General features: G+C 48.0%; 1 protein-coding gene across 1 annotated transcript in view; it reads right to left on the bottom strand.

Moving 5' to 3' along the window:
* The window catches only part of lama1 (laminin, alpha 1), a 422130-nt gene that overhangs the window by 239586 nt on the left and 169317 nt on the right, over positions 1–13227 (bottom strand). Inside the window, exons 12-14 of the mRNA XM_038808722.1 lie at positions 7342–7515; positions 5264–5365; positions 2579–2790 (exon numbers count right to left, since the gene is read on the bottom strand). Coding sequence (XP_038664650.1) covers positions 2579–2790; positions 5264–5365; positions 7342–7515 — 488 coding nt within the window. The remainder of the gene's footprint in view (positions 1–2578; positions 2791–5263; positions 5366–7341; positions 7516–13227) is intronic.

Raw genomic sequence — 13227 nt, 5'->3', positions numbered from 1 at the left:
CGATGGGCCGAGTTCCCAGCCCTTTACGGCTGTTTTTACGAACGGCAAACACACCTGGTCTGGCCGTTCGTAAAAATGGCCGTAAAGTCCCGATTTTGAAAACCATGGCACCGATTGGCACGGCAGTACCACGGCCGTGCCAAGGGTGCCATGGGCCCGCAATCGGTGGGCTCCGATCGCGGGCAGCGGGTCCGATTCCCGCGCACTCTTTGTCCTTCCGCCGCCCCGCTGTATCACTTCGCGGGGCGGCTGAGGGGCATCCCGGCCCGCGCATGCGCGGGTTTCGCGCAAATGCGCGATGACGTCATCCGCGCATGCGCGGGTTAGAGTCTTCCAATCTGCGCATGCGCGGCTGACGTCATGTGACGCGTCAGCCGGCGCAAACTCTGGCAAGCGGGCTTAACGAAATTCGTTAACCCCGCGATGCCGGAGTTCACGGCCGCGGCATACTAGCCCCGATCGGGGACCAGAATCGGTTCCCGGTCGGGGAGGGGGAGGCTGGCGTCAAACCCGCCCGGATTTGACGCCAGCCTTACGATTTCTCCCTGTCTAGGAGAATCGCGCCTATAGGGCGGGAGTCTCCAGCCTCCTAGCCACATGTTTCTTGGCTCCACCCCATTCGCTATTCCTACCGCTGTCAATGGGAATTCCCATTGTAGCCACCCCAGGCTACCGGGAAACCCACAGGAGGGGGTGTGCTGCTGGCGGGAGAATCCCGCTGCTAGTGAACAGACGGAGAATTCCAGCAATCATGTGCTTTGATGTTCTTTCCCCACAGACTAATAGACAACTCATTTGTTTGGCTCATCACTTACACTTTGTATTGGGAAGCCTTTTCGTCTGACTGTGTATAAAGAAAGATTGAAATAAAAACAGGGATAGAGACACAGGCAGTCCATCGGGCCCAGCAAAGCCAATGATGGCAGTGACCTTGTTAAATCTGAAGCTCCAAGAACATGACCAGAAGGAACATAGGACTTAGCAGCAGGAGCAGGCCATTCGGCCCTCCGAGCCTGCTCCGCCATTCAATATGATCATAGCTGATCTGGTTGTGGTCCCAACTCCACTTTGCCGTCTGTCCCTCAATACCCTTGGCTTCTTTGTCTCTCAAAAATCTGTCTCACCCTAAGAAAATTCTCCTCCATTCCGTCTTAAACGGGAAGACTTATTTTTCTCAAACCATGTTTCTCCTACCAAAAGAAACATCCTCGGGGTACCTAGCCTATCAGAATCTAATGGGCGGGAATCTCTGATCCTGAGGCTAAGTGTTGGCGCCATCGTAAACGCCATCACGTTTGCCGACGGCGTCAACATGGCCTCAGGATCAGCAATTCTGGCCCCTGCTGGGGCCAGCATGGCACTGGAGTGACCCACGCCGCTCCAGCTGCCGATCATGCCGTCAACTGGGCGATGCGGGGTCCACCGCATGCGCAGTGGCACCGGCGCCAATGCGCATATGCACAGTGACTCCCTTCTCTGCGCCGGCCCAGACGCAACATGGCGTAGGGCTACAGGGCCTGGTGCAGGAGAAAGGAGGTGCCCAGCCCGAGAGGCCCCGAACCCAGGCGAGGCCACAGTGGAGCCCCCCCCCCCCACAGGCCGTCCCCGGACCCTTCCACGCCGAGGTTCCGCCGGCTAAGAGCAGGTTAGACTGACGCCGGCGGGACTCGGGTTTTTTGTTATGGCCGCTCGGCCCATCCCGGGCCGAGAATCGCCAGAGGGGCCCCGTAGAGCGGGCCCTGACCGACGCCGTACCGACCACGCCGGTGCCAATGTCACGATTCTCCGCTCTGTGGAGAATCACGTCCCGGTGTTGGGGCGGAGTGGCGCGATTCGCGCCGGTGGCAGCGATTCTCCGGCACGGCCCCGGGCTGAGAGAATCCCGCCCTAAGTTTCAATTAGGTGACCTCTCATTCATCTGCACTCCAATGAATATAGACCCAACCTATTCAAAATGTTATCATCAGATCGCCCCTCATTCCTGGAATGAGCAGAATTAACCTTCTCTGTGTTGCTTCCGATGCGATTATGCATTTTATTTCAAATAAGGAGACCAAAACTGTACACAGTACTCCAGATGGCTCACCAAGGCTTTATGCAGCTGTAGTAAAACTTCTCTATTTTTATAAAGGAACACGCAGGGAGTGGGTTCGAAGCTATTTTGTTTAAATCAAGCACAATGGCCCACTACAATAGGGACATGCAGCCTGTCCATTATTTTGGTAATCTTTCCAATCAAAAGTGTTGCTCTTCACATATATTTGTTGTGAAGGACAGCAGCTTTAAGAATTCACAGCAATCCTTATCTCACCAGGTACGTTTTCCACCTTTACATTGACATGTGAATGGCACGACCATCCGAGTTCAAATTACAAGGTTTGTTGCTGCCTTTGATTATGCTATGTAACAGCAAAATGTTTGCAATAGGGTCATAATTTCACAGTATATGGAAGACCACATTAAACCACTTACTGGTGTGACGTGCACCACCGATTCCAAGACCCAGGGCTTGTAAGATTCTATCGCACACCTTTTGACATTCTGTAGTCCTTCACACTTTATGGATGTGCACACTCACCTGTACATAGCCTTTTGGGCGATGTTTTCTGTGACCCTGATCTGCAGTCGTGTTACATTTACTAGAACCATCATTAGTCGATCTCGGTCTATTGCATTATTTGTATTCATGTCCACAAAGTTCTCGGGTAGAAATCGAACTGCAACCAATTGTTCTTCGTACGGTTGGAGCAGGAGGCCTTGGGACCGTGTACTCAGTGTTCGGCCATTGCCCTGAATGGTCAAAATGTACATAGTCAGTTTATAAAATGAGTGAGAACATTTTCTGTTAGCAATGGGAAAATATTGCAAGCCAGTCATTGCAACAGAGATTACATGGATCATTATACAATCATTTAAAGCTTCAAAGAGGAAAACGGCAACATACTCTTGTAATGTGTGCAAGTGTAGCAGCTATCTTCCATGCAGCAAGACCCCCATGAGCAACATGGAGATGAATGGCCGATTAAATTTAATCTTTGTCTTGTTGGGTCAGGACGGCGCGGTGGCACAGTGGTTAGCACTGCTGCCTCACGGCGCCGAGGACCCAGATTCGATCCTGGCCCCGGGTCACTGTCCGTGTGGAGTTTGCACGTTCTCCCCATGTCTGCGTGGGTCTCACCCCCACAACCCAAAGATTTTCAGGGTAGGTGGATTGGCCACGATAAATCGCCCCTCAATTGGAAAAAAATAATTGGGTACTCTAAATTTTAACCAAAAAAAAAATGAGCAAATGAAACAAAACATACCCCGTGAGGAAATGGAAAAGTTGGCCATATTATGTCCTGTTGATCTTACTCTTTGTCCTTTTTCCTCCTCAATCAATGCCAATTGGATAAAATCACACACCCCTCAGAATCTATAGGATGACAGCACCCAAACTTAGGGGAACTGACTGACTTATTTCAATATAATCGTTGCTTATTAACAGAGGGGGGGGGTTGCAAAGGAAGTCAGGGGAAGGAGAACTGGCGATGCCCCAGACCTCAGCGAAAGGTGAATTATTTTCCGACCCTCCTCACCACTGAATCTGGAGCTCAAATTGAAAGAGTGCAAAGAAAGAGCAAGTGGAAGAGCTATCGTATTTTTCAGTCATCTAAACGGCTGGAACAAAACAGAGCCGAGCGAGGAGCAGTGTGCCTGATTCTGACTCAGAATCTCCCGAGTATTGAAGGAGTGCCAGCCTAGGTTCTGTCATGAATTATTTTCGTCGGGGTTGGAACCCATAACAGGCTGAAAGAATGAGCATACGTGAGCGGCTATAATGAAAATAATCGAATTTTGTATATTAGGTGACAAACCAAATTGCTTTCATGGTTAATGCCATCATTTGAACCCCTTGATGAGACTCTGCTCCTGTAATTACTCCTGTTTAGCCAGCATGCTCTATGTAACCTAATCAAGGGCTGCAATTCAATAAATCGCAAGGGGGAATTTAATCAATTTACAACAATTAATCCCAGAGATTAGATTACAGTCTTGCAAAACACCAATCTTTGTGCTATTTTGCTAATTCCAGTGTTTAGGCAGTTTTTCTGCCCCTGCTAGCTATCAGTATGCTCCAAGTATTTGACGTTCAATAATGCTTACGAAAGGACACTGAAGCCTTCCAGCATCAACAAAGGGGGTGTTAATGTGATGCGCCACATGAGAGTTTACCAGGATTAACCAGGCTGTTATTGTCAATGATTAACTATGTCATTCCTATAGGTTCACATTTGCTTCATAACATAATTCTGTGTATGAATTACTGTGACAGTAAAAATCACACTTCAAATTGTGTTCAATTCTTCTTCCCGGATGGAATAATGTTTGACATGAACTCAAACTGCAAACAAATTTGGAACCTTCATGTAACATTTTTTTACATTTTTAAAATAAATTTAGAATACCCAATTCATTTTCTCCAATTAAGGGGTAATTTAGTGTGGCCAATTGACCTACCCTGCACATCTTTGGATTGTGGGGGCGAAACCCACGCAGACACAGGGAGAATGTGCAAACTCCACACGGACAGTGAACCAGAGCCGGGATCGAACCTGGGACCTCGGCGCCGTGAGGCAGCAGGGCTAACCCACTGGGCCACCGTGCTGCCCTTATCTTCATGTTACATGATTATTATCATGCTCCTGGGGAAGTGGGAAACAGTCATGCTCCCAGAGAGGTGGGTCAGAGACCTGGAGCTATGGTTTAGAACTATCTCCACTCCACACACATTCAAGTCTGGCTCTCCATCTTGAGTCCTGAGTCACCCTTTAAATGTCTGTCAGCTCAAATGCACACAGTGAGAATGTGTACAATGTGCGCACATCTCCAGCCTCATAGTAACATAGAACATACAGTGCACACGGAGGCCATTTGGCCCATCGAGTCTGCACCAACCAACTTAAGCCCTCACTTCCACCTTATCCCCCGAACCCAATAACCCCTCCTAACCTTTTTGGACACTAAGGGCAATTTATCATGGCTAATCCACCTAACCTGCACGTCTTTGGACTGTGGGAGGAAACCGGAGCACCCGGAAAAAACCCACGCACACACGGGGGAGAATGTGCAGACTCCGCACAGACAGTGACCCAGCGGGGAATCGACCTTGGGACCCTGGCGCTGTGAAACCACTGTGCTACCGTGCTGCCCTTAAAGTTTGGGCTTTGTCTCACTGTACAGGCAGTTTATTTGAATCGGTCTTTGTTTCCAGCATCCTTACCTCAATAATGACACCAATATTAGAGGTCAGCTCATTCTCAGTGCTTTCCATTGGAAAATCGTACAGCATGGTGAACTTCAAGTAGCCTCCATAGGCAGTCAACTGGAAAGGAAAAGAAAAGGAGGACTTGCATTTATACAGCACTTTTCACAACAGCAAGTGAAGATTGCTGAAAGGAGAGACATGTCGTTGAAGTTTTTTGTCTTACACCCATGAGGGCAAACTCAGGAATGCCAAATTTTAAACAATCACATCAGTCTGCACGGCAGGAGAAAAGGTTGCTGGTTGGTTTGCATGTCAGCTCTGATTGGGCCAAAGCATCGCATGGAGAGAGCAATGGAGAACTATGTCTGCAGAGAACGGGTTCCTGTGCATAATTGTATGTCATTCTTCTGAAAAGAAAAGGAACATGTTCAAACCTTGCGTCTTTTTGAATTGCCCGGGAGTTTGGGGAACATATCGTTCCCTGCTGTTTTCTGCATGGCAACACCTCGGCCAATCAGTGTTAACTTGCCAACCAATCAGCACTTTTTTCCCGCGGTATTATAAGTTGTGCCCTTTGAAATTTGGCATTCTTGTGTTTGTCCTGATGAATGTCAGTCCAAAAGTTGCAACAAGTGTCCCTCTTTTCAGCAATATTCAAGGTCAGTACGACAGTGACTCGAGTGAAGAACTTTGGAAATGCAGTCCAATGTAGGAAACTCAACGGGACAATTCTCCACCCAAGTTGGGCCCGGCACAAATCCCACTATGTCAGGAAAATGGCAGGGGAGCCCCAATACGAAATCAGCTTCTGATTCTCCCGTCCACTGGCAAGTGGTGAGAAACTGATCGCAACTCATTTGCATTCATTTTAATCTCATTAGGGAGATTAAAGTTGAATGCAGCGGCCTCCCAGTATCCTCCCCAAGCAGGAAGTCTCCTGGAGGCAAATCATTACTAGTCGAGTGAGGGACACCGATGGGGAGCCAGAGAATGAATACCTTCTCTACACTTACCTCCAGGATGCCAAGGAGGGTCTTTCAGGCGAGGTGGGAATCGGAGGGGCTTGATTTGGCTAGAGGAGCTCAGGCCGAGGGTCTATACTGGGATGGGGGTCATGTAACAAGTTTACTCTCTATAGCCTTGAAAACCTTCAAGCATATTTTCAACATGTCAATTTCAATGATCTGTTAGATTCAGGTAAACGTCTTCCCTCTGTAGTCGTGATACCGTTGCCATTTCACTCGGCATGCCAAGTTCAAGGATTCGTCAGATGAAGGTAAAAGCCTTCCCTTTGAAGTGCAGGAAACTTTTGAGGCGCTCTTTTCAATGCTCTGGGCTTGCTGAGACTACTAAAAGCTTTGAACTGCAATGTTTACAATCAATTTCACAGTCCAGTAAGTTTTACAAGCCTCTTGATTGACTAGTCCAGGCTATTTCAAAGGAAAGTTGGCTTCATGGTCTATTAACTCTGAGGTGCTTCCTCTTTTAAGTAAGTGCTGTTCGGGGATTTCGGGGGGGGGGGGGGGGGGGGCTGCGTGGGGGAGTGCTGTACTGTAAAATGGTGAGGATTGGAAATACTCTGTCAACCATGAAGGCCCCGCCATCGCAACCTTGCTCCTCGCCTGAGGGGTGATGCCTCCTCAGGTTAAATCGCCACTAGTCAGCTCTCTCTCAAAAGGGGAGAGCAGCCTCTGGTTCTCAGGGACTATGGCAGCTTTCATTTCATTTCAAGTAAATATACACAAGCCCACTTACCCGAAAAGCAAGCGTATTCAAATGTTTACTGCTAAACTTATTGCATTAGCTGATGAACATCCTTCAACAGTCCCTCTGGACAAAGTTAATTCTTGCTGTTTATAAATTAAACACTGGATTCCGCCCCCCAAACCAAGGTGGTTCACCATTGGCCATCAGCGGGGTCTTCCGGTCCCGAAGTCAATGGCCATTTGCCTTGCTCGCCAGCCGGGCTGCCTGGGAACGCACCACAGATGATCACCTTCTGTGGGAGAGGAAGATCCTTCCAATGGGAAGAGCCAGATATTCCAGCCCGAGGAGTTCAATAGAATAGCTTTTTAAAAAATAAATTGATTTACCTTATTACCCAAGTATGATTTTGGTGCTGTCCAGGAATACAAAGCCAGCAGAGACTTTCTGGCTTCTGTATTGTTAGTACTCATTTCGTTGGGGCCGTCAAACAGGTCGTGATAGTGTTGCATCCTCTTTATACCCTGACCATCAGTCACTTGCCATCTATTAACGTCCATGACCTTCAAAATAAAAATGTCAATGGTGCAATATTTGCCTTGCATTATTAGGTTTAAGCTGTTGCTGCATAGTACAAATATAATTAATGCCATTCACCCATAGGTCAAAAATGCTGATTAAAATTATGTACAAATTAAATGATAACTAATATTGGATTGTCATTATAGTATTCATATTTACAACAAAAGACTTCAATACAGTACAAGGCTCTGCATTAAAAATAAGAGACTAGCTAGAGAGTGTCATGAATAATCACTTTCATGTACTTGGAAAAAAAATAATTTTCAAAACTGGAACATGCTTGAGTCTCTCTTTCCAACATATTTTTTAATTTGAAATTAAATACACTTAATTCTTAAGATATGCAGGCAGAAGGCTAACCCAATCATTAAGGAAGTAAATTAAAATAAGGGAGGTCACTGACCTCTGTTTCCTGAGAGATTTGATTTAAATTGTATACTGGGATTAGTCTGACATGAAACTTCTACTCATTAACTTGAATGCCCAGAAAAATGCTCGATTTACACAGGCAATCCTCCAGAAGGCATGACGAATTTAGATCATAAGTCAAAGTAACATTTTGAACATTTAAATACATAATGGAAGAGAAATTCAACTCAAGGCTGTCTGTCTGGAACCTGGAAAATGGACCGCCAGCAATTCAAAATGGGTGAGCAGAGAGTGAGCATCATGGGCTGGATTCTCCGAGCCTGCGGAGAATGGGCCTTCGCACGGAAATCATGCCCGGTGCCGCTGAAGCGATTCTCCGGTCCCCAGAGAATAACTCGGGAGTTGCACGTGTGCGATCTTCGCGGTGCAGATCAGAGGTCATTGACAGAGCCCCCCCCCCCCCACCCCCCACCACCCCCTCCCCGGCGATTCTCCGCCGGCAACTGGCCGAGCTCTGGACGGCGTGGTTCTAACAGTCCGCGGCCGCCCTGGTGGGGGGCGGGGGGATCAAGTACCGGGGAGTGGCCTTATGGACGGCCGGTGGGGCGATAGGGCGAGTAATATGGACCTGGTCCAGGTCTGCCGGCTGAATCTGCCACGTCGCACGGGGCATCCGCCGCAGGCCGCCGCCGTGCGCATGCGCGGACTCCCAACCGGAAGTGCAGGGCCCCGTATCTGCAGCCAGAGCTGTGAGGAGTACTCCGGGGCCCTGCTAGCCCCCTGCAGATGGGAGAATCACTCTGGACTTTCTTGAGGAAAGTCCAGAGTGAAACGCCAGTGGGGATTTTTGGAGAATCCAACCCCTGATCTTTGAAATAAATATTGGGAAGACAGAGACCATTGTGTTGGTCCAAGCTTAAAACCCCATTCCTTGGCGATTTACTTCATCCCTCTCTCTGGCAACAATCTGAGATAAAGCCAGATACTTTGCAACCTTGGTGTTAAATCTGATCCCGGGATCATCTGCTGCTGAAACCCTGATCTATGCTTTAGTTATCTCGGAACTCTTCCAGCTCAATCCAGGCTGCTCTCCCACATCCTTTCCTTCCTAAACTTGAAGCCAACAAAAATAATGTTGCCTCTGTTTTAACTCGCAGACTGTCCATTCCACTTCCATTCCACTATCCCCTGTGCTCACTGAAAATACATTGACTCACGATCAAGCAAAGTCCTAGTATTAAAATTCTCATTGCTGTTTTCAAACCCCCTCCCTATCTCTATAAACTCATGCAGCCCCCTAATCCTCCATGATACCTGTTTTCCTCAAATTCTGGTTTCTTACGCATTCCCAACTACAACTGCTGCACGATTGGTGGCCATACCTTCAGTAGCCTACACCAAAGGCTCTGCAGATCCCTCCCTACAGTTTGGGCTGACAAATGGCAAGTTACATTCGTGCCAGGCAATGGCCATTTCCTACAAGAGGATCTAACCACCACCCGTTGACATTCAATGGCATTAACATCGCTGAATCCCCCACAATCAACATCCTGTGGGTTGCCATTGATCAGAAACTGAAATGGACTAGCTATATTAATGCTGTGGCTACCAGGGCAGGTCAAATGCTAGGAATCCTATGGCAAGTAACCCACCTCCTGCCCCCCCCCCCCCCCCCTCCCAAAAAAGCTTGTCCACCATCTACAATTCACACGTCAGGAGTGCAATGGAATACTCTCCACTTGACTGGACACCATCCAGGACAAAGCAGCCCGCTTGACTGCTGCCCCTTCCACAAACATTCAAACCCTCCAGCACTGACAAACAGTGGCAGGCGTGTGTACCATCGACAAGGTGCATTGCTGTAAACTCACCAATGTTCCTTAGACAGCGCCTTCCAAACCCACAACCACTATCATCTCGAAGGACAAATGCAGCAGACACCAGGAACCCCACCATCTGGAGGTTTCCCTCCAAGTCACTCACCACCCTGACTTGGAAATATATCACCATTCCTTCACTGTCGCTGGGGCAACACCCTGGAAATCCCATCCTAACAGCACAGTGGGAGTGCCTACACCTCAAGGACTGCGGCGGTTCAAGAAGGCAGCTCACCACCACCTTCTGAAGGGCAACTAGGGATGGGCAATAAATGCTGGCCTAACCAGCAACGCCCACATCCCATAAATGAATTTTAAGAAACAATCTCTAAGCCTTGCTTTCATCCTTCACAGCTCGTATTAAAATCCAATTCTTTGACCAAGCTTTTGATCATCTGACCTAACATCTCCTTGTGTAGCTCCATGCCATACATTGGTTCAAAGTGATTCTGTGAAGCACTTTCGGGCCTAACGGTGCTCTATAAATACAAGTTGTTTTTGCTATTGTTCTTTACACCCAATAGCTGATCAATGTAAATTTCATGTGGGTTCATAATTGGGCAAGCGGGGTGGCTACCTGGAACAGGCATAAGGAGCAAGAAAATGGGATTTGTGAGTGCGAAGGGATCCGGGTGCATGATTGCGAGTGGGGTATTGGAAGGGACGCCGCTGCTGTTGCTAAACGTGTGTGCACCAAATTGGGACGATCTGGTTATTATGAGGATGTTGCTGGCAGCAATCCCGCATTTGGCCACACGCCAGTCGATCATGGGAAGAGATTTTAATTGTGCCCTAGAGCCGAGGGTGGATAGGTCGAGCCCCAGGTCGATGGGTAGGGTATGAATGGCAAGGGAGCTGGGGGGTTTATGGAGAGGATGGGTATGGTGGATCCATGGCATTTTCAGAACCCAGGGGGAAGGGAGTATTCCTTCTTTTCACACATCTATAAGATGTATTTGAGGAGTGATTATTTTGTAGTGAGCCGGGGGATTTTGGTTGGGGTAGAGGGGACAGAGTGCGTGCGAATAGTTATTTCGGACCATGCGCCCCACTGGCTGGAGATTCGGCTTAGACCGGGAGGAGTGCAGAGGCCGGGGTGGAGGTTTGACTCGGGATTGTTGGCGGATGGAGGTTTTTATGATAAGGTGCGGACGCGATTAAGGAATATGTGCAGTTGAATCAGAATGGGGAGGTGTCGATGGCCATTTTTTGGGAAGCGCTGAAGGCCGTGGTCTGGAGGGAAATTATTTTGTGGAACAGGCATGAATTTCCATCAACATGCAAACTGGGGAGTCCTCTGTCGAATGTCAGACACTGACAGCAAAATGTGGGCACAAATGGGTGGAGCAAAGAATGGGCCTGCATGGCTCATTTAAATATGCTGATCTGGACCACGTTCAGTGAGGCAAGATCCAGATCCTGCTGTTACTCGAGCGTCGCTAATCCCGTGAGAGGACTCTCGCGAGATTCAACGGCCTCGTCCAGACACCAAGCCGAGCATGACGAAGCCGCTGAATCGCGCCCTAAATTTTGATCAAGATCACAGGGTAGGACATTATCATGTGCGCTAATAGTCAAAGAGGTGATAAATCTGTTACACTGGATTAACAGCACTGTGGCTGCATCTGCACCACCTGCACTGCAGCGATTCAAGCAGGTAGCTCAGTATCACCTTCTCAGGGGCAATTAGCAATGAGCAATGAATGCTGATCTAGCCAGTGATGCCCACATCCGTTGGGAGAAGGAAAGAAAAACACAGGACACACATAGAACATAGAAAATAGAACGATACAGTGCAGTACAGGCCCTTCGGCCCACGATGTTGCACCGACATGGGAAGTCAAAAACTAAAGGCCATCTAACCTACACTATGCCATTATCATCCATATGCTTATCCAATAAACTTTTAAATGCCCTCAATGTTGGCGAGTTCACTACTGTTGCAGGTAGGGCATTCCACGGCCTCACCACTCTTTGCGTAAAAAACCCACCTCTGACCTCTGTCCTATATCTATTACCCCTCAATTTAAGGCTATGTCCCCTCGTGCTAGCCACCTCCATCCGCGGGAGAAGGCTCTCACTGTCCACCCTATCTAACCCTCTGATCATTTTGTATGCCTCTATTAAGTCACCTCTTAACCTTCTTCTCTCTAACGAAAACAACCTCAAGTCCATCAGCCTTTCCTCATACGATTTTCCCTCCATACCAGGCAACATCCTGGTAAATCTCCTCTGCACCCGTTCCAAAGCTTCCACGTCCTTCCTATAATGAGGCGACCAGAACTGTACGCAATACTCCAAATGCGGCCGTACCAGAGTTTTGTACACCTGCAACATGACCTCATGGCTCCGGAACTCAATCCCTCTACCAATAAAGGCCAACACACCATAGGCCTTCTTCACAACCCTATCAACCTGGGTGGCAACTTTCAGGGATCTATGTACATGGACACCAAGATCCCTCTGCTCATCCACACTGCCAAGAATTTTACCATTAGCCAAATATTCCGCATTCCTGTTATTCTTTCCAAAGTGAATCACCTCACACTTCTCTACATTAAACTCCATTTGCCACCTCTCAGCCCAGCTCTGCAGCTTATCTATGTCCCTCTGTAACCTGCAACATCCTTCCACACTGTCTACAACTCCACCGACTTTAGTGTCGTCTGCAAATTTACTCACCCAACCTTCTGTGCCCTCCTCTAGGTCATTTATAAAAATTACAAACAGCAACGGCCCCAGAACAGATCCTTGTGGTACGCCACTCGTAACTGAACTCCATTCTGAACATTTGCCATCAACCACCACCCTCTGTCTTCTTTCAACTAGCCAATTTCTGATCCACATCTCTAAATCACCCTCAATCCCCAGCCTCCGTATTTTCTGCAATAGCCGACCGTGGGGAACCTTATCAAACGCTTTACTGAAATCCATATACACCACATCAACTGCTCTACCCTCGTCTACCTGTTCAGTCACCTTCTCAAAGAACTCGATAAGGTTTGTGAGGCATGACCTACCCTTCACAAAACTATGCTGACTATCCCTAATCATATTATTCCTATCTAGATGATTATAAATCGTATCTCTTATAATCCTCTCCAAGACTTTACCCACAACAGACGTGAGGCTCACCGGCCTATAGTTACCGGGGTTATCTCTACTCCCCTTCTTGAACAAAGGGACCACATTTGCTATCCTCCAGTCCTCTGGCACTATTCCTGTAGCCAATGATGACATAAAAATCAAAGCCAAAGGCTCAGCAATCTCTTCCCTGGCTTCCCAGAGAATCCTAGGATAAGAATCCACAATACAGGGAACAGGCTATTTGGCGCAATCAATACAGGCTGATATTTATGATCCACTTGAACCTCGTCCCATCTTTTCTCATTTAAGTCTACCATCAATAACGTCTACTCCGTTCTTCCTCATATGCGTGTCTAATTT

The sequence above is a fragment of the Scyliorhinus canicula genome, chromosome 10, assembly GCF_902713615.1.
Source record: "Scyliorhinus canicula chromosome 10, sScyCan1.1, whole genome shotgun sequence".
NCBI classification, from domain to species: domain Eukaryota; kingdom Metazoa; phylum Chordata; class Chondrichthyes; order Carcharhiniformes; family Scyliorhinidae; genus Scyliorhinus; species Scyliorhinus canicula.
The sequence above is the reverse complement of the archived record's forward strand: the minus strand, read 5'-3'. Positions and strand labels throughout refer to the sequence as shown.